General features: G+C 52.5%; 1 protein-coding gene and 1 pseudogene across 8 annotated transcripts in view; both read right to left on the reverse strand.

Annotated features, from left to right (window-relative positions):
- Positions 1-243: 243 nt before the first annotated feature.
- TCF7 (transcription factor 7) overlaps positions 244-21527 on the reverse strand; it is a 33032-nt gene continuing 11748 nt past the window's right edge. The window contains exons 4-12 of one of the 8 annotated variants that reach the window (XM_016137646.2): positions 10514-10622; positions 9625-9715; positions 8064-8156; positions 6707-6826; positions 6093-6255; positions 5877-5984; positions 5270-5318; positions 4029-4101; positions 244-2732 (exon numbers count right to left, since the gene is read on the reverse strand). In XM_016137646.2, coding sequence (XP_015993132.2) covers positions 2285-2732; positions 4029-4101; positions 5270-5318; positions 5877-5984; positions 6093-6255; positions 6707-6826; positions 8064-8156; positions 9625-9715; positions 10514-10622 — 1254 coding nt within the window. In that variant the 3' untranslated portion in view covers positions 244-2284. Of the gene's footprint in view, positions 2756-4028; positions 4102-5269; positions 5319-5876; positions 5985-6092; positions 6256-6706; positions 6827-8063; positions 8157-9624; positions 9716-10513; positions 10623-21527 lie in introns of all 8 variants that reach the window. The other 7 variants (XM_036224136.1, XM_016137647.2, XM_016137651.2 and 4 more) reach the window with 7 other exon arrangements.
- Positions 14063-14181, reverse strand: LOC118606117 (annotated as a pseudogene).

The raw sequence follows: 21527 nt of genomic DNA on the forward strand, positions 1-21527 counted from the left end.
CCCTCATATACACAAAGAGTGCATTGTTCATGTACCCAGTGTGCTCTAAATAAGACACCAAATCAGATGCAGCAACCCAGTCTTGCATAAGCCTTGGTTAGAATGTAGCTTTTTGAAACAACTAGGCCAGTTGCCAGAGCGGAATTCTTTAAATGGGACAGCTGTCAAGAGAATGGCCATTCTCTAGCACCCTTCCAGAAAAAAGCAAATCTGGGATTACAACTTCCAGTGCCCTACTTTAAATAGACACTACTCTGGAAGATGACTTTATTTATAAATATTTTTAAACATAAAATCCAAAAAATATAACTCAGTGAAAATTACAATGCTTGATGGTGGCCCAGTGGCTGGCTGTTCTATACAGTTCTTCCCCAACATTTGTACCTAATGGTTGACTGACCTATTGAGGTGGCTTTATGACACCTTTTACATTCATGATGGGTCTCAAGTTAACAGCATACTTTAACATGATGGAAAATGCTATGTAAAAAGTAGGTTAATCAAACTTCATAGGTTTCATATAAAAATATGAATACTTCAAGCACCTTAATAGACACCTTTGGGAGGAAAGGGTACTATTAAAATACCTTTTCAGATTTTTATGATACCAGGCTTAAGACTTGTTCGCTAGTTTCCCTTGGAATAGGAATATACTGGAGTACTCTCAGCCCTCCAAAAATGGAACCTCATGGTGATGTGCACCCATTTCTGGTTAGATTGTCTTTTGGTCTGTGGGTGGTAGTTTCCCACCTATCCTGGAATGAGCAGCAGGGAGCAGACTGGCCTGTGCCTCCATCAGTTGTGAGGTCAGAGGATTGAGCAGTTAAGAGCAAGGCTTGGAATGGAAGCTTATACCCAGCACAAGCCTGGCTCTGGGGATTGGGGCAGGCCCCCGTCATCAAGGGGAGATGAGAATAATCCCTAGCTGCTTCTGTAGGTTGGAAGTCTTGAGAATAGGTGTACTATAATAGAGAATAAATCTCACGTTTCATGGCTGCAGAGAAAAGGATAGTGTCATGCTCTGTTGCTGAAACAGCTTATTCCCCAGGTTCAAAGCTTTGAAAAAGAAACCCAGTAAAAAGTATCTTTATTCTCATGTTAAAAAGTTTTTCTATGATGATGCATTAACAATACAAAAATATGTTGAACACTACAATGGTCCTTTTTTTCTCAAGACTTCCTGTAACACTACACTATAATATATGATCTTTGGAATCTGAGAAGCCAGTGGCTAAGGTAGGAATAAAGGCTTTTGTTGAGGAGGGATGTGTGGGTGCAGGGACAGCTCTTTTTCTTTGGATTCAGGCTATGTACAGTGAGGAGGCAAAAAACAAGTTAAATTAAAAAGGTTTTTTTTGTTTTGTTTTGTTTTTTAAGGCTCAGGGTTGAAGCTTGGCTCAGAAATAGGTTAAAGTAGGCTGTGGTGAAAAGCCACTCTACCACTAGAGGTTTTCTGGGCTCCTTGCTTTGGTTATAATGGTCCTTCCTGCAGCCCCCTAGGGAAACTAAAGCTGGCCTGGTTTCATGCTGGAAGATGGACACTGTGTGAGGTTTGGTTTGCCCCCTCATAGACACCTGAGAGCTGGCTAAGACTGAGGTGGTTAAGCTGGAAATGGGACTGAAAAACTCTTAGAATGGGGAGGGATGGACACTAGATTTCAGGCCATGACTTTGTTGAATTGTTGACTCCAGCCACTAGTGACAGGCATGGGGCTTTGGTATGTGGGCTTCTTAGGTAGCGAGTTTCTCGGTAATCATTTCCAAATAATTTGAACTAGAGCCAGATACCCTTACCACCCACACTTGCTTGATAAGGTAGTGTCAGGTTATTCTGTTGCCTAGGGTGACATGCCTAAACCTATTTCATCCCCTCCTCTCTCAAGCTTCAGAGAATGTGGCAGGAAGATTCCTCTGGTCTACTTTATGAATGGCAGCTGATTTTCTGTAAAACAGGGCTTCTCTACGCCCTTAAGAGAAAGTGTCCTGAAGTTTGTGGTTGTGACCATGCTCACATGTTGTTTGATAAACCAGCCCATTGTTCCATAAAGTATCTGGTATGAGGAGGGCATGGTAATGGGGAGGCAGGGTAGGGAAAGCAGGTGAGCTCAGTCTAGCCCATCTATGACCTACAGCAGAAAAGCAAGGGAGGCAGAAGCATCTGGCTAGCAAAACAGATGGTAAAAAGAATAGATGCAGGCTGCCATAGACACAGGGATGCCCTTAATCAGATGACAACACAGATCTGATGTACCACTTGGAGCAGTTTGAGTTGATGGCCCCAGACTCAGGCAGAAGTTGTGCAGCCTCTGAAATCTCCAGAGCCTGGACCATGAGAGGGAGTTAACAGGGCCCCTGGTCGGTTTCCATGTGGTTTGGGGCTCTGTCGCTGCTTCTCAGAGGGTGGGCCCCTGGAGGCCAGGTGTCCTGTGCATGCTAGGCTGCCTGTCTCCGAGATTCCTGTTGCTGTACCTGTGTATTCTGCAGGGCACTGGGGGGGGCCTGTGGGGGCCCACGGAGCTGTGGGGCTGAGAGCAGCTGAGAGACCTGGTGATGCACGCCTGGGTTCTGCAGGGCTAGCAAGCAGTGCTGTGGGAAGGCGAGGCAGCAGGAGGTATGAGGGTGAGTCCTGGGGGACTGGGGACCCAGGGCAGCCTAGAGCACTGTCATCGGAAGGAACGGGGCTGGGGCAGCGGCCTTCTCCGGGTAAGTACCGAATGCATTTCTTTTTCCTCCTAGGAATAGTGAAGAGAGTTATCTGTAAACAGAGGGTGAATTCATAGTCATACACCACAACCAAAAAATGCTGTTCTTGCACAGGCCTAGCCTACTTCTTGTCCCCTCCCCAAGGCTTGGGTGATGTACCTGTGTCTTCGGACCTGCAACTTTTTCTGGGCCTGGTCCAGATCTGGGAAAGGTGCAGTTCCCAGCACAGCCACAGGGTGGCACAGGGACCTTTTGTAGCTAGGCCTGTGGGCTACCTCCTATTTTCTAGGGGGAACCATCTCCTAGTCTAGGCCTGTTTCATGCGTTTGTGGAAGCTCATACCTGCATGTGGGCAAGGGGCTGCAGTGCTTGTGGTATCTTTAGGTTAGGAGCAGAGAAGGGAAAGAAGAAATAGACAGTGATTCTTAACCATTCTTACCATTTTAAGAGTTCTCTGGACCAGTTTGAGTAGCATGGAACGGGTGGAATTAGGGCTTCCTCTGAGGACAGGGTTCCCTTCCGTCATATATACATACATACACGTTCCCCCAAATTCCTCTTTGCCCTCAGACAGGGAGTACGGAGGGTCCTCTGAGGGGTTGGGAAGTATTCCTTAGAATCAGTGAACTGCGTAGTCTCAGCCTCAGCTCTACCAGGCCTTAGCCTGAACCTAAACTAGGCAACTTACAGCCACTTGGTATACTTTTTCACACACACAAACATTTTTCTGTTGGTGAATTACACAGGTTTAGTGTTTCAGGGCCTGAATATAGCCCTGTTCCTCTTTCCCTATCTCTCCAGCCCTCTCATCTCAGGTGCAAGGTGAGTCACATGGCCTCTTGACATTGAGGTTATTCAGGGTATTCCCTACTGTAGTCATTTTGTTTTTCTTAGATTTAAGGGCTCAGGCAGGGACCCCAACTTGAAGTGACGGAGTTGGTGGGCCATGAAGACTTTCAGGTCCGGGAGCAGGGGCTTGGGCCACCTGAACAGTGTGAGATTTGTCAGCTGAGGACCAGCTAGGCCTGGTTAGCACCAGACCATTATTACCAGAGGACCCTAGGCACAAGAACTACCTTCTTGAGTCTGCCTTTTCTTCCCTTCTAAACATTCTGTCTCTCACCCTCCACCTAGATCCCAGTGATCTTCCCCACAAGCTATGTTCAGTGTTCGCTCGCATTCTTAGGAGGCATGGGCTCTCCAATCTGCAGGTATGCTACAGGGCAGGGGTGGGGGCAAGGAGGGCCGCAGGCCCAGCAGAACATGTTGCAGAGTGAGGGAAGCAGCTTGAAGCAAAGGGAGGATGGTGGTGGGGACAAACCCACCTGCACGGACCACACCAATCCGTCTGCTGGTTGAGGCCAAAGCGAGCACGGCATTTCTTAGGCGAGCCAGGGTCTGCTCACAGCCATGCCAGAGGGGCAGAGCAGGGCAGAGGGCGAGCAGGCAGCAGGGCAGAGCAGGGCCCAGAAAGAAGAGGTAACATTAGTGTTAGCCAGTCACAGATATTCCATAGACCCCATAGGCAGAGGGCCTCTCCATGGCACAGCCCCAGTGGGAGCCCTAGGGCCTAGAGCCAGGGCATCAGGAAAGGTGGGCACCCAGCTGGGCAATAGAGGTAGTGGGAAGAATGGCGGGGATGAGAATGGAGGGGACCCTATCAAGTTGACTCCTTTCTGTGACTTGTGGGGCCCTTGGCAGCAAGGGGGCTGCAAGAGAAGAGCCCAGGGAGTTCTGTGGGCATCCAGCTTCTGCTGTCTTAGGGCTGCCTGTCCCCTCCCCAATTCCCTGCCATTTTATCCAGGATTTTTAAAAACATTTTTTCCAATGCCAATATGCCTGACCCATGTCCTTTAATGCTGTGTGTAGCTCAAGCCTATTCTTCACACTTTTCCAGATGGAAACCTGGAAAACCTCAGAAAAGAGGCTGAAGACTGCCCTGCTTCATTCCTAGCCTCCAGCTTTCCTGTGTGGGGTTAGCACAGTTGAGAAAGTCATTCATGAATGTGGATCAGAGTTGGAGCAGGAATGCACCACAGGAAGGAGACTTGCAGCAGGGTGTGGGCTCCCTGGGTCTTCTACACAGAACGCTTTGCACTGTCATGAAAAATGGGTAGGGAATGACAGAAACAGCTGGGTACCAACCAGCAGGCAGTGTAACTGCTGGGCCTAGGCGTGGGGACTGGCTCAGCTTCAGCCCAGACAGCCTGCTTTCTTCCCTCAGAACTAAGCAGGATACAGTGTTTGGGTTTAGCTTTGGATCATACAGTCAGTTCCTCACTAAGTGTCTCTGACAGAGGCTAGCTATGAGCAGGGCTAGCAAAGGCGGTGGGGGTGTGGTAGGCCTGCACACCACTTCTGTGTCAATTGGCTTCTGTTGGTCTTCTTGCGGAGTTATTAGTATAGCTGTTTCCCACGTGGGGATATGACTTGTGAGATGTGTAGAGGGCTCAGGCCCTGAAGGTTCACAGCTGCGTACCCTGCCTTCCCTTTGGGCCAGAGCAGTGCTGTTTGTGAAATGGGGTTCTGGAAAGGAGTCTCCCCTACTGCTGAGGGAAGGTCTCACCTGCATTGGATTCTTGGTGCTTTTCCCTGGACCTCCTCTTCTTCTTCCCCTGCAGTGAACAAAGAAAGGGGAGGGGTGTGCTTGTAACCCCAGTGAGTGAGTGGCTGGGACCCCTGAAGCTTGCTGCCTAACGTGGCTGCTGCTAGGATTCCAAGCACACAGTTGCTTCCTACTTGGGGGTCCTGGTAAAGTGTTTTTATCTTTTACTGACATTTTAAAAAATTATTTTCCAATTACAGTTGACATACAATATTGGCCCTGGGGTTTGCTTGTATTTTTGCTAGGTAATCGTGAGGCATTTAGGGGCTCTTCCTCTTTTTCTCATGCTCGTCTCCAGTCTGAATGTGGCCTGATCAAATACTAGGCAATAGCCCTGTGTAGGACTGTGTCCTGGGTGAAAAACAGGACATAGGCCTGCCTTTAAGGGCAGCTCCCTTGCTTGGCACCTCTTCTAAGCCACTGGGGGCCTTGGACTTTCCACCCACCACTTTCCATCCTCATCTGTACCTTCAAGAAAGTAGTTATGCATTCCCTGCTGAGACTGTGGCCTGGGGCATGGCATCTTGAACCCCCAGCCCATCCCTACTGTGTGGTATTGGCTACTCACGTAGTTGTCCCGCGCTGACCAGCCTGGGTACAGCTGCATGTGCAGCTGCCTCTCCTTGCGGGCCAGCTCATAATACTTGGCTTGCTCTTCTCGGGACAGCGCATGCCACTGCAAATGGGACAGAGGGGCAGATGGGTGTGTCGGGGTCAGCAGGCTGCACCAGGGTGAAGATGGTCAGGCTACCCCTGCCAGCCCACCTGCCCGTGGTGGCCTCACCCTGCGGCCCAGAATCTGGTTGATGGCAGCACTCTCCTTGAGTGTACACTCTGCAATGACTTTGGCTCTCATTTCCTTCATGTACAGCATAAAGGCGTTGAGTGGCTTCTTGATGGTTGGCTTCTTGGCCTCCTTCTCTGCCTTGGATTCTGCCTGTGTCTTCCTGAGGGGGATATGTCCAGATCACTTGGGAGCACTCACTGCCCACCTACTGCTAACACTCTCCTCTAGTGTGTGTCCAGTGTTTATGTGTGAGTGTCTGTAGACTTGGGTTTTGTAACTGGAATCTCTTTTCTAGCTGTTCCAAAATGGGTGAGCAGAGTCAATTGTTCCCTACAGGAATACCGCAGCTAAGAAAAGCAGTTGTAAGGACTTCTCAGCCCCTCCTATTTTAGCTCACATTAAATCCTTGTTCTCTACTCTCCACTCACTCCTTCCTGCTTCTGGGGATTGAAAAACTGTGGTCATTGGCAAGAGAGGTTTGACCAGAGGCCATCTATAGAGCTTTAGGCAGCAGGCCTTGGGCCTGGTGGAAGGAATGTGTATCTTGGCTGACACAAACTGATGGAAGTCTATCCCTCTCCCTCCTCCCCACTGTGTGCCTTTTCACTCACAGGCTGCGATCATAGGGCTGCAGCTCCTGCTTCCCTGAGGGGGGCACAATGGCCGGGTGGGGGATGGCTGCAGGGTGACCAGGTACGCCAGAACCTAGCATCAGGGATGGGTGGGTGAACCTAGAGGTAGGAGGAGAGTTAACAGTGAGCCAAGTGTTGCATCGGCCAGCCCTTTGGACACATGGAGGCCCTGCACAGCACACAAGGACAGGTAAACAGACACCTCACCCCACTGGCCTGCATACGAGTACAGAGACACACACAAATAACTGCTACCAACACATTATACACAGTACAAAAATCTACATGTCATTCAGATAGTTATGAAGTCCTGAATAGCTTCTGAATCTGTCCTCTTGTCACCTTCTGTACCAGCTCAGCCTCATGAGCCTGTGACGACCCTGTGGGCTTCCTTACTCCTGCTTGACTCCTCTAGGACACACAACAGCCAATGACCTTTTAAAAACACCCAAATGCTCCTGGCTACTCCTGATAGTCCCCCACTACCCACAGCTCTGCATAGTCAGACATTTCTAGCCCCATCTTTTCCTATTTCCCATCACTTTCCACTTCAAGCCGTCCCCAACTACTGCTCTTCCCTTTGTCCCCTTCACTCAGGAGACGTTACCTTTTCCATGAAGCTTTCCTTGACCCATCAGATCTAGCTAGGGTTTCCTTGGGGCTTCCTCACTGCCCATATAGCCCCTTCAAATGCTGCTGCTGTGTCTGTACCTCCTACAGGTATAAGAACATTGGGCTGTGAGCTCCACAGGGCTGGAAATGTCTGTTGAATTCCTTGTTCCATACCTAATGTGGTTCTGTCACTGAGAGGGTGAACTAAGTGAAGGGAAACACATACACTTCTCACTTTACTTTCTTGCTGTTCTATGTATACCACCCTGCCTCTTGCTGCTTACACAGGTGTGGGGCCCCTGAGCAGGCAGCCCCTAAGGGCTGGAGGTTGGAGACACATGTAAAAGGCGCTGCCTCAGCCTGGGTGGAGCTCAGGGAGTGCCCAGGAGAGTCGTCCTAACTGGCCTTTCCCTCAGCAGAACAGGTGAGTGCGTATACACCTGCACATGGACTTTACGCATGCGCAGAGGCAAGAGCACAAGCACATATGTGCATGCACTGACCCTGGCTGCTCTGTGCTGCACGGTGTGGCCTGGGCTTAGACCTTTTACGCTCTCACTGTCTTTATCTTTAGGCACAGGGCAGCAAGGGGCTGCAGAATGACAGACGGACGGATGGACAAACAACTAGCACAGGGCAAGCACTGGCCTGGGCATCGCCCCATGTGGGCACTGAAGCCTGGGCAACAGGAAGCAGGAGCCTGGCTGCAGGGTAGGGGACTCACCTGGGGTAGGGGGTGCCAGGGGCTGCAGTGGGGGCAGGGAAGTGCTGTCTATATCCGCAGGAAGGGGACAGGGGGTAGAGAGGAGGGCTGGGCCTGTGGTTGGGAGAGACAGCTGTTAGCAGTCTGGCTACCAGCCAGATGTGAGGAAGGACTTGTCCAACATGCGTAGAGACTAAGGCGAATTAAATTGGCCTCTGCTTGCAACACTCTGTATGTTTCAAGTTTTTGCCACCAGAGGGCAACCTATGCTGCAACTATTTCCCTCTACAGGCTTGTACTGGTGCTTAAGGAGTAGAAATGGAAACATTCTCACAGGCCCCTAGCAGGCCCTAAAATCCCCTCCAGCCTTGCCTCCTGAAATATACCTCACATCAGTGCAGGCTTGATACTAGGGCCTTCGCAATCACTGTTGACACTGTTGGGATTGGTGTGCCCTACTTTGCCTGCTTGAACTCCTGGTCATCCTTCAGGACTTGCTTGGCTAAATGACCCTTTCTCCTCAAAGCCCTTGAGATCTCAAGTGGATAAGGTGCCCCCCCTCTGGGCTCCTGAAGCCCCATTCAAAGTACTGCTAACAGTGCTCTGTCATTGGCCTCTTGCCTGGGTTGCCTGCTGTGCTGACTGAGTTCTATAAGGGTGAGGACCTGAGGATCAGCCAGCTTCAGTAGTGTTTCATACCCAGACCCCTGCCTGGCACATGTAAATCCTGGGGGTACACTTCGGGGTAGTCTTGGTTTGTGTTCAGAGTGGAGCTTTGTCCAAGGAGAATCTGGAAATGGAGGGATGAACTAAAACCATGGATAAAAGGTAAGTGGAAAGGGGCAGGTGGGCCCTAGCATGGGTCTCTGGCCTGCCCTGTCTTCCTGGAAAGCCAAGCTTTGCTGCTGCTGAGTGACTGCCCCGGCCAGAGGAGCTAGAGGCCTACCTAGGTCACACTGCGATTCCTGAGCAAAGTGCCAAGTAGGCTGCCAAGGCCCAATTCCAGCTAAAGACAGGCCCTTTGGTTCAGTTGAACATGCTAACTTGCATAAAAGCTGCTTAAGGTCTGGGCTGGTTTTTCCTGGCCCAGCTTTAGTACGCTTTCCAAGCAGATGGACCAGGGGCTTGGGCTCCACAGGGGCGAGGAGGGACCCTGCCCCTCAAGCAGGTCCGCCAAGGAAGGGCCAGCCAGCAGTAGGCATTGAGGCTAGCGGGAAGTATCCCCTTGCCCACCAGGTGGCTGAGACACACCAGCCTCTCTGATGGCCATTCATGCTTTACCTCCATGCTCAGGCCTATCTTCACATATTCATATGGCTCTGAGCAGCCCAAGGTTCTCCCATTCAAGTCTCTTAGACATTGAGGCAGAGTGTGACAGGGTTAGGACCAGGAACCTAGTCTCCTGTCTTCCCAAAGAGAGTATGTCAGGATACTTGGGAAATGGAGAGAGCTGCTGACCTGCCCTGGTACCCATACAGAGCTGGCAGCAATGTGCTCAGTACAGGATGGTGGAGAGAAACAGAAGGGCAGGTATACGTTAAACTAGCACAAGGTGCCCCTTTCCCACTGGGCCCACACTCACCAGCTCACAGTGTGGGGGAGCTGTCCCATGCTGCCTGAGGTCAGAGAATAGAACCCAGAGAGGTCAGGGGTCTGCAGAGGCCTGTGAACTCCTACAGCAGAGAGGTGCAAAATAAGTGAACTAGCCTGACCCAGAGGCCACAGTAGCTAGTCGCTGCATTTTAGAGCCTACTATGGGGGCCTCCAAGGTCCCACCCCCCTGTACTAGAGAGGACCAGACATACTTTGTTCAGGGCTATCCCAATGTGATAACCGTGCCCTATTTACAGGCTAGGAAACCAAAGGCAGAGTGGTTGGATGACTAAGGACACTGACTGGCCAGTGGCAGAATTAGAGTCATTCAGGAATGGGAAGCCAGGCCTCACCACAACCTGGTCCATTGCTAGTCTGCAACTGGGGCCTGATCTCTGGGTAGGAGGCAGGCCCCCTAGTCTGGGGGAACCTGGCCTGTGGAGCCAGTATTCTGCTCCCCACCCCACCCCCTGCTTTTGAGTCAGCAGGTTTCCCACAGTCGACAATGGCTTATTTCAGAATGACTTTGCCTGAGGCTGAGGTGAATCAGCCATCAGAACCACCACTTTCCATTTTCTCACTGGGGGAGGGAAAGGCCATAAGTTTTATAGCTATCAGCTTTACACAGATTCCTGCTCCCATACTGGCTTTGGGAGGTCACTTAGAATTTAGGTTCCTACCTCAACATGAAGCCTTCAAAATTTAACCTGGCACTAACGCCCCCAGCCCATCTTTCTGGCATTTTTTTGGCAGGGGGCTGATTTTGCAGTTCCAGGTTCTCCAGCTATAAAAAGGGCCCAACCACCAGGTTTCAGAAGCCAGGGATTTGGCCCCTAGGCTTTGGTCTCATTGGGCCCCACCCTGTCCCCGGTCTGTACCTTGCTTCTGGTTCATGTCAGCTGGTGCGGGTGTGGGGTGTGGGCTGCTGAAATGTTCATAGAGAGGAGAGAGTTGCGGAACGCCATGGGTGGGCTGACTGGCCTTGTTCTGAAAAACAAGGAGGGTGGGTGAATGTGGGGAGACCTGAGGGAGGAAGGCACAGGGCTTGGGGCATGCATTTGGCAGAGCCTTACGTACCTATGTGGGCAGCCGAACTGTCAGAAGAAAATGGGGGTAGTTAAAACCATAGGTCTCACAGGAGGGGCACCACTCAAGTCATCCTGTGTCCAATGGTCCAACTCTCTTGCCCCTCTCAGCTTTGCCCAAGCAGTCTCATCTTGTAGACAGCCTCTCAAGTATTTCTGTGCACCCCCATCCAGGAAGTTCTTCCTGCTTCCCAGTGTCAACGATTCCCCAATTTGAGACCCTATGATTTTCTGTCAGCCTCTAGCCCCAGACATCAGGACATGGTCTACGGACCTGTCCTACCCTAGAACAGCCTGGAGCTTCCTTTTCTCTTCCAGTCTCCAGACTTGAGGTCCTGGGTCTCACCCCCTATTCTTCCTCAGGCTTAACAGGATTTGTTGACACAAGGAGAGCCCCCCTCAGCCTTCTACTCAGGGAGGTAGAGCCAGGTGTGGCCAACCTGCCCGGCCCCCACACTTCCTGTTTCCTCGGCACCGCAGGACTCTTACTTTTCACACTAGTCACATGGATCTGTCATGAGATGACTCAGTCAGGCTGAGAAGGGGGCTCCCCATGCATCCAGCCACAGGGAGTTGCTGCTCAGGGCCAAGGCCCAGCTCTGCATATCCTCAGGGTACACCTGCATAGACCAAGGCCCATATAACTGAGGCTCAGCTTCCACTCAGAGTGGAAAGTCCATCTGTGGGGATGCTGCTGGCTGGGAGCAGAGATGAGTGACTGCTGACCCATGGCATAGAAGAAATGGGACATCTCTGGGGCAAGATAGTGACAGATTGTGGCCTGCACTCCTTTCCACCTATGGGTGAAATTTCCCACTGGGTGAATTTAGCCAGACTGTAACATCTCTAGGCTTCAGTTTCCTCTCGTGTAATGGCTAGGGTTCATGATCCCTTATCACCGGGTTTGGGGAGCTCATGGTTAGAGGTCTGGCCCAGGTCCCTTGGCACTGGCTATTGGGGGTCCAGTGCTACAGAGAAGGCTGTTATGAGCCTTAATGTAGCCAAAGTGTGACGCTCCCAGGTGGGCACAGGCTCCAGTACCTCTCAGCAATAGTCCTGGCTGCCAACTTTCCCACATTCTTGCCTTTAGGGGAGCTTGAGGCTGGGCCCAAAACTGTACCCTTACCCTCAAGGCTTAGGGGAAGTGCTGACATTGCCACCTTTCAGTCCCCTGCTCATCCATCTGCCCACAAGGAGCAACCTTACATACCAAAGATAATCAGCCTCCCTTTTGTCTTCGGGTAGATAGCAGTGGCTCCTTTGCAGCTGGCATCAGTTGCACCACAGAACTCCTGAGCCCCCGTCATGGCCTCCTGAGGCAGGGCAGGAGAGCGTCCCTCTGCCAGTTCAGGAAGAGCTCTCCACTGTGAACTTGAGGACTGGGCCAGCTATGTATAGACCTAGTTCTAACGGATGTTGTCTTCGTGACTTAAAATATCTGATCATCCATTTCTTTGTCAAAGAAATGGGTTGTGAGGACAAAGCCAGACAATACCAAAGAGCTCAGTTACTCAGGTGTCAGGTAATGAAGAAGGGACATGTAAGAAGCCCCTTATACACCCTAACGAGCCTTCACAGACATGGGGGAATACTGCTCACAGCGCTTCCCTGGCCCTCTGGTGCTGGGCCTCACACTGGCCAGACATTTTGGCTTGATTATGCCAAAGGGGGGTTGCCTGGAGATGGCAGGCATGCCTGGCAGGCCACTGACAGCATCAGCAAGGGAAGCTGATGACAGGACCATGCTGTCCCCAGGCCTTGGGTTCTGTGACTTTCCTGTTCCATTCTGAGGCCAGGCTTCCTGAGCAAGCTGGAGCAGACTCATGTCACTCTTAGGGTTTTATTCCCAGACACAATTGTGACAGGTTGGGAGTGTGTGGGGGATGGAAGGTGGAAGGTAAGAAAGATCCTCAGGCCTGCAGGTGGTTGGCCTGAGAAAGGAGTGGGCCAAGATAGCTGTGGGGTATGTGGGCTCATGTGAAATGCTTTGTATACTGGGTACCTGCCACGTGCCAGGCACTGTGCCGAGTACTTTACAAGCCCAGTCTCATTCCCACCAGGGTGCCAATAGGCTGCCATTTCTCTCATCTGTAAATCCTCCCCCAGCTACCACCTCATGTCTCACTCCCTTTATTAGAAACCTCAGCTCAGCAAAGCTGTCCCCACTTACTGCCTCCACTTCTCAGCTCTCATCCTCCCTTCAACCTAGGCATCTTTTGCCCTATCATTTCACCAGATGACTCTTGTCAAAGGTCCAATGACTTATACACTGCTCAACGAAATGGTTGTTTATCCTCATTCATTGCACCTGACATCTAAGCTGCATTAGACACAACTGATTTTTCCCGCCTTCTCAGTTTCTTCATTTGGCTTCCGGAATGTCACAGCCCCTTGATTTTCCTCCAACCTCACAGGCTACTCCCTCTCAGCCTCATTTCTGTCTCCTTATCCTCTTTCTGACCTGAAGTTGGCCCTTGGCTCTCTACCCTTGTTCCCAGGATGCACTCATCCAGGCTATGGCTTTAAGGATCTTCATTGAATGACTCCCTCCACATTTATATCTCCAGCCCTCACTTCTCCTAAGGACTCTGCTCTCCCAATGCCTACTCAGAAACTCTACTCAGAGGTCTAAAATGCTACCCAAACGCAGCATGCCCAAAGCAGAACCTCTGACTTTCTGCCCCAAATGTTCCTCTCCCTCTTCCTCGGTTCATGGCAACTCCAGCCTTTCAAGTGGCTCAGACCAAATGTCTTGGAGTCATCTTTGACTTTTCTTTTTCTCTCACATCCCACATCCAGTTGTCAGCAAATCCTCATGGCTCTACTTTGAAAATACATCTAGAATCCAATCATTTCCTCCTTCCTCCCTGTCCCTCGATTAGTCTAAGCCTGTCATGTCACTCCTCTGCCTAGAACCTCCAACAGCCTTACCTGGGCCTATGAGCTCTCCATGACCAGGCCCCGTTCCTGTCACCCCATTATCTTGCCTTCTCCTCGCTTACTATGCCCAGGACTTCCCATGGGAGTTTCAGCCTCCAGCCTCCTTCTCCAGTTACTCCAGTGATAATTTTGAGTGTGTCATGATGTACACTGGGTTAGGAAGGCTAGTTTTAGGCTCCTTGACTCTTTGATTGACCTTTTCACTATAGGGTCCTGGGCCATTTGGCCCCCTTGTAAAACAAGGATGGGAATATTGGCCACAACTACTGCACTAGCCACAGATGCAAAAATCTTGCTATATTCCACAATTTGGGAGAACAGGAGCTGAGAGCCTATGAAGGTGAGAAGCTTCCTGGAAACCTCTAGGGCCCTTTCATCCTCCTTTTTTTTTTTTTTTTTAAACCCCTACAGCACCTGGTATTCCAGGGTGGTCTCCCATCCAAGTACTAACCAGGCCCGACCCTGCTTAGCTTCTGAGATCAGATGAGACTGGGCACATTCAGGATGGCATGGCTGTACACTAGGGCCCTTTTATCCTGATAGGTTCCCAGGACAGTGACAGTCAGGGAGACTGAACCTCAGGGCCCACTCCCGGGACCCTCCTGGTAGGCATTCCACCAGTTACCGCCTGAGAGCACAAATGCCTAGAGCCCCAGCCTAACAGGCAGAGTGAACACCCTCCGCAGGTCCCTCCAGAACAGCGGACTTTCAAATCTAAGCTCCTGCTTCAGGGAAGGCCCTGCCATCCAGCTCTGGCTCTCAGGGCTGAAACGCTGGCTGCTAGGGTGACAACTCTGACCCTGGGAAGTCTGGAGCAGAGTCTGGGGTCCAACATGCCAGCTCCAGGAAGACAGTCCCAGAGTCCTGCTCTGCCCACAGTGAGGTAGCAGAGGGTTGGCTCAGCAAATCACCCTCCCTGAGGAGGGCTAGCTTTGGCCAGGAAGCCCTGAGGGACGACTAGAGCTAACCTTTCTTGGCCAGGCTAGTCAAGCCCCAGGTTATAGCACAGCTCAGGTTAGGCCTAGGAAATGGCAGAATCCAGCTCGGCCTACAGCCTCTGGCCTGGTTGGTATGTGACAGGGGCAGTGGGGAGGGCCAGGGGGCATTGCCTAGTGGACAAAGGACTCATCCTGTCTGCCAGTCTTCCTTGGAAACTGGGAAAAAGCCTCATTAAACAGGAGTCCACGGCCAAACCAAAGGAGAGGTGCCAGGGGTGGGACAGAGAGCCTGCTGGCAGTTGGAGGCCCTGAGATAGCCAGGGCTCCAGGGTAGGGCACTGAGGGCCTAACTAGTCCTTCCCACGTTCATGCAGGCTGCCCTTCAGCCTTAGTCCTCAGCCCCCTCCAGGCCTAGTGGTGGCAGCCAGGGAGAACCGTCTGGCCCAGGGCCCAGTGCCCCACGCTCCCTTCAGTCAGTGGAACGTCCCGCTTCACAGCCTCAGCACAAGGCCGTCCCAGAGCCAGGCTGCCCAGACAATGGGGTGGGGTGGCCTGAGGCTTGGTGTGTGCATGGGGAGACCAGGGACAGGAGCTCCCCTCCTCTCCTCCCCCTGATGGTGAGTGCCCAGCCTACGAGGGAAGAAGGCCGAGGTCGGCTGTCTCCGCCAGGCCCTGAGCATCTTGATGGCACAACCTCATCTTTCTTACCTCTGAGGGCCAAGCGCCAAACACACAGCTGGACACTCAGCATGTGCCCACAGCATGGTAGAACATACAAACGAATGAAAGACTCAACAGCAGTCAACACTTCTTGATCAGGACATTCCAGGACCCCTGTTCATTTCCCACAGGCTCCTCCCGCCATGCCCCCTGACTGTGGGACTCCAGGATGGGTCCAGGACTGAGACCTTTGGGCTAGGAGGCCATGTCTGCTCCCATCTCAGCAGAGGCGGTCTGTCCTGCTGCATTGCTCTTACTGCTCTTCCCCAAGCTGACTCAAAATCTATTGTCTCAGAGGTGGTCCCCGTCCTTCTGGGATATTTTCGTTAGCCCATGGCTGGAAATTCCTCATGCTGGTGCCCCAGCATGCCTTCCTCTTGTTGAGCAGGATCCAGCCAGGAAGGGGCCCAAGGGCAGGGCTGGGCAGGCGGAGGTGGAAATGAGGGACTCCTGAGGTAGGTCTCCTCTGCTCTGAAGTTGAGCCTGGGCCTGGCTGGGCTGCCCCTGCCTCCCCTCCTCACCACCCCCCCACTTCCTGCAGGCTCAGGTGAAAAATAAACACAGTCGGCATTTTCCCTGCAGACCGCAGCGTCTCTGTGCAGGCTGTGTATACCCTGAGAGCCCTTGCTACCACCACCAGCAGAGAAACTCCCCGCCTCTGACGGTTGACTCTGAAAACCCCCAAACGCTTGAGCCCCACAACACTTTCCCAGCGAAGAAAGTTGCCGCTTCCTCTGGCCTCAAGCCTGGGGTTGAAGCTGCAGAAACCTGGGCCTCTGACCAGGCCCTCCCCGGAAGGCTTCCCTGTGGCAGGGGACTGTGGCAGAAGCAGCACCCACCCTCTTCTCCCCTCCCCAGGATTCTGTTGATCGCCATCGGCAGACATATTCAATCAGGACGTGTTTACCAAGCTCCTGCTATGAACACGGCAAAAAATGTTTCAGGCTGAGAAAATAGCATCTGCTAGTAGTAGCCGAGTGTTTGCCATGTGTTTGCTAGGCACAGTTCTGAGCACCTTAGAGTTTAACTCATATACTCCTAAAACAAACCTATAAGTACAATTATTATCATTTGATAGATGAAGAAAGTAAGGCACAGAGAGGTTATAAAGCTTGCCCAAGGCCACACAGCTAGTAAGTGGCAAAGCTGGGATCCCACCACTGTACTGCAAAGGCCGTATGGTTATGACAAACAAACAACGGGGGACAGGGGATGGAGTCCCTGGTCTTAACCCAGTCTCTCCCTTCTCCAGCTTGGCTGGTCAGAGTTACCAGAACCAGTGCTTCCCCGACCCTAAAAATGCTCCAGCAGGTTCTGGGACCCCTGAGATTGGGGTCCTGGCCACACCCTCTGCCTGCCTGCCTGACTGCCAGGGCTGCTGACACAGGGAGCCTGCCTGATGGTGACCACATCTCCCCAGCTCACCATCACCCAACCACGCCCCAGCCACGCCTAGCTTCGCAGCTTGCTCCTGTCCTGCCCAGGTGCCCAGCTCTTTTCAGCACCTTTACCCACCCCTTCCCTCACAACTTTCCATACTTCCTCCTGCCCTTCGCAAGCTGGCTTCTCATTCTGACCTCAGTCTAAGGGTCACTGCCAGCTCAGCAGGCAGAGATGCCCACTTTGTGCAGAGGTCAGCCTGAGGGTCCTGGAGGAGAGAAGCAGCTTGTTAGTCATCTCTGTCTGTCCAGGCTCTATCCTCAGCACATTCTTGTTGAGTGAAGGCCTCTAGAATCCTCTGCGCCCCCACCATCTCTGGATACCTCACCCGCTCATCTGCCATGGAGCTGACTTTAGTCTATCGGCTATTGGCTCCTGGGGAGTTTTTCTCAATACCCACGAGAGAGGTCCTTGCGACAAGCTCACAGGAGTAGCAGGTCCACACACACCTAGACCCTCACATACCTTCTGGGGCAGAGGCTGACTAGACAGAAAGGTGGGCTATTGATCTGCCAAGCACAAAGGCAAAGCTGAGTATTGTAAACATATGACAATCATTTCGAGGCAGGCATTACCCTTCCCGTTTACCATGACAGAAGTGAGGTTGAGAAAGTTGCCTACAGTCAGTCACACAGCCCTTCCTCAAGTCAGTGCTGGGGGCCCCTTCATGGGCTCTCTCAGTCTTCAGCGATGTCAAACAGCCACTCTTATGGATCCCCTCCTCCCACTCTGTTCAGGCCCCTGAGGGCCGCTGGGCCCGAGGGCCATGCTGTTCCCTCTTCCTGGAGAACTCTCATCCACTTGGCTTAGCCAATTCCCATCCATCTTTCAGGCCTCATCATAAATGAGACTTCCTCCTGGAAGCCTTTCCTAACCTCCCCGTTTGAGCAGGGGTACCTTGCTAAGGCCTGCCAACTGTAGCACTGACCTAACTTTGCTAAGTGTCTCTCACTTGTCTGTCTTCATGCCTTCCATCTGGTGTCTTGAGACTGTACCCTGTACTATTTCTATTACATAAATTAAAGCTGGGCCCCCAAAGTTGGATCTCTAGCAGTGCAGGTGGGTGGAGCCCACCCAGTGTGAGCCAGTTTAGGGAGAATGTGGCAGCACTGGACAAACACTCTGGCCGGGGCTGGGCACAGGGTCACAGTAGCACACAGGAGGAGGCTGGGAGGAGCTGGGGCCACTGTCTGGAGTCAAGGACATCCTAGCCTGCCTGGCACCTAAGACTCCACACCTCCTTCTACCCTGCTCCTGCCTATAATAATTTAAGAGTCAAAAAGACCAGAGTCAAAGCCAGGGCCACCACTAGTTCATATGGTGCCCTTGTGCTAGTGAGAAAAAGTACCCCTTCTTCTGGACAGACACCTGGGCCCATGTCAGGACATGTGGCTCGGGGAGCATAATGCAGGCTGGATTTTAGTTCCTTGGCCCTGCTACCCCACGTAGTGGCCTTGCTCAAAAGGCTACCCTTCCCCTCCCCTCCAATTCTCACTTCTCTTCCCCACATGGCTGGAGCTAGGCTTGTCAGCTCTGAGCCAGGCTCCATCCAGAGCCTGGCCCTGGGCATCTACTCTACTCCCGATCAGTTCCTCCAGGCTTCTCTCCCAGCTCCAGGACCCATCAGGCAGCCCCACAGCTCCCTTGGACCTCTGTGTCTGGAGTTGGGGTCCACTATTCAACACTAGAGGTGTTAAAGTGCAAGTAATCTGGCCAGTTGCTGAGTGGGAATCCCCAAGGCCTAGGACTATGAATGAGAATGAACTTCCCAGAGGTAGGCAGGCCCCCCCAGATCCTCCAAACAGGACTTGCCTGTGTCTCGAGCAGGCCTCGATTTGTGAGCTCCTGCAGACCCCACCTCTGCAAGTACACCCCAGGTTGGCTTGTGCCCTTTTATCTCCAACCCCCGCTCTGGGCCCTGCCACAGGACATGGTGCTCTCCAGAGGACAGCCCGCAAGTTCCCTGCCCATAGCGTGCTGGACACCTTGTGCCAGACGCCCACCGCAGAGCATGGAGCCGTGGCTGGATGGCCAGCTGAGCTGGAGGGCTGGGAGATGGCTGGGCCACACCCTTGTGGACCAGGCGGCTTTGGTCCTGTCTGCCAAAGGAGCTGTTGCCATGGTTGCACAGAGCCCTGCCAGGTGCGTGTGGCCAGTCCGCCAGCTGCCTGGCCTTGACATCAGATAACGGGGCCCTGCCACGGTAGAGGTGAGGACTGGAGTCCCTGCATGCAGCCTTGGCAAACCACAGGCCTGCTGTAGACCCAGCCCAGCCCCGAGGCACCCTAGGAGCTGGCTGAACCTCACCGAGCTGAGTGGCCTGGCCCACGGCCTCTAGTGGTTTCTATGCATTCGTTTCTGTTTTCCTTCCTCTTTGAGGTGAACGCCCCTCAGGACAGGATGTTTTTAGAGGAAAATATAAGCTTCCGGGAGCTGCTGCAGCTGAGCTGCTAGTTGATGCTACTGACACACTGTCTGGGGACACTGCAGCAGACCTAGGCAGTCACTCGCCCAGCGCCTCCACAGTGCCCAGCCACCCAGGAGGCCACCATAAGCCGAGGTGGGCCCAGACACAAGCTCAGAGCTCGGCCTATCTTTGGCAGTAGGGAAATAAAGACTCTGGGAATGGAGGCATTTGATGAGCTCACGGATTGTGTTCCCCTGGGTACAAAGCCATAAGGCTTTCTAGAAAAGGCAGGAAGAAAATGGCAGAGGTGCAGTTTTAAAGATGGCAGCCGCCACTAGGCCTCGACCAGAATCCCATCAGTCTTCCCAACTACTTTGTCCCACATGTACAGATTTTGCATATGAAGAAAGGAAGCTCAGCGAGGTTAAGCAACTTGCCCAAGGTCTCCCAGCAAATAGTGATGCATCTGGATTTGAATCCAGCCCTTTGTGGTTCCCAGCCAGAGATCTTTACCCCTTGGCGACAGACCTCACAGGCCAGCTGGTAGTGTGCCAACATGGAGACCATACGCTTGAGACTCAGAAGCCAAGTGGTTCCAGATTCCCTTCTCCCCTACATGGCAGGGGCCGGGGGGGGGGGGGTCTCTGGCCCATTGGGGAACTAGAATCACCAATTTTGCCAACACCATGCCAAGAACCATTTTTTGGAATGAACTGACCAGCAACTTGGCTCTGACCTCCACCTAGCCCTGTGTGAAGGGTGCCGTTATTTACCCTGTCTTTGTAGGAGGTGATTTTGGTTCAGTCCTAAATGACTAAAGGAGACATGAGAAGTTATCCTGTTTCTCCGGGGTCTGGCCTTGTGCTCGCCCCTTGTCTTATGCAAGAAGGAGTAGATGACCACTGGCAGCTGGGGTGGCTCTCACCAGGGTTTGTCTAGAGGGGTAAGCGTGCTATCAAGGAGTAAGCAGGGGAAGCCCCAGCAGGGGCCAGAAAAGTAAGGCTGACAGCCAGCAATGGCTGGAGGGTGGTAGGGAGAGCTGCATTCCTGCTTGATGAATTCTAGTCAGCTCCTGAGGAGCAAAGTCAAGACTGGGGTCTGAGTTACCTGGTCTGTCCAGCTACCTATACCAGCTACAGAGGGACAGCTCTGCCTTGGCCCGTGGTCAGAAATCTCACTCGGATCTAATCCTTGCACCTACTGCCAGTAAGGCCCTTGGGGAATCTGCCTGAATTCAGTCCACTTGTTTATTCGAAGGGAATGAAAGTAAGGAGTGGAAAGAAGCTGCTGGAGGCTTCAGGCCCCAGCATGCTCCCACCCAAGCCCCCATGCCCAGCTTAAGTAGGGTGGCGGGGCAGGTCGGGGCTGCTCCAGCTGCCACAGGGTCCCTCTTGCAGTAGAGCCCCCTAACGAGGTCGAGTTAGGGGGTTTTAAAACCACATCAAACAGCTCTTACACATACACACCTGGGTGCTATAGTATAAAAATACAGGGGTGAGGGCAAAATGCCGAATTCCTGGGGATGAGGTGTGGGGAGGAATGGGACAGCGGGAGCCAAAGGGGACCCAGCTGTAGCTATAAAACCTATTTTTTTTTCAAATATGAGTGCCTAGAAGGTAAGGTAGCATGGCAGTATGGGTAGAGGGTAGAGGCCTGGGTTCAAATCCCTCTTTCAACACTTACAAGGTACAAGTCTCTCTGCGCCTCAGGTTCCCCATCTGTACAATATCCACACCTCGTGGGGTTGATGTCAGGATTAAGAGAGTTAATAATGACAAGGACAAGCATGTCCCTAGACCAAGGCTTTTCAGGAAAGCCAGCCTTTGTGCCAAGCTGGAGCTGCCAGCCCTCGATTTCCTTTGGACTGCTGCCAGATGCGATTGGGCCAGACTGCTGAGCTCCTGACTGGCCTTCAATGACCAGAGCCAGAGGACAGGAGGCACAGGAGGGCAGCGATACAAGAAACTGCTCTCAAAGTGCCCCAGTGGGGCTGGCAGGTGACTCTGGTTCCCAGCTTTCCCACTGGTTGGGGCATACTCAGAAATGCCCTCGGCTTCCTCAGTCGAGCCATTCTCAGTAACTCAGGAAACCCTCTAACCCAACTTTGGATCACACAGAGAAGACCTGGCCCAGAGGTTCAACTGTGAGCTCTGAGCTGAGCTAGGACCGGGACCTGTCTGTCCTTGTGTCATGCATCAAACTTGACTCAACTTTAAATGTATTTATAAACTCTTTCCCAGATAACATTTATTCTGGAAGCTTTGGGCTCCTGCCTCCAAACAAGAAATAACCCTTTTGGCCCTGAGAGTCCTGACCTTGCCAGCTGTCCAGAGAGGAATAGGTCTGGCCCTGACCCCGGCCC

The sequence above is a fragment of the Rousettus aegyptiacus genome, unplaced genomic scaffold, assembly GCF_014176215.1.
Source record: "Rousettus aegyptiacus isolate mRouAeg1 unplaced genomic scaffold, mRouAeg1.p scaffold_m13_p_7, whole genome shotgun sequence".
NCBI classification, from domain to species: Eukaryota; Metazoa; Chordata; class Mammalia; order Chiroptera; family Pteropodidae; genus Rousettus; species Rousettus aegyptiacus.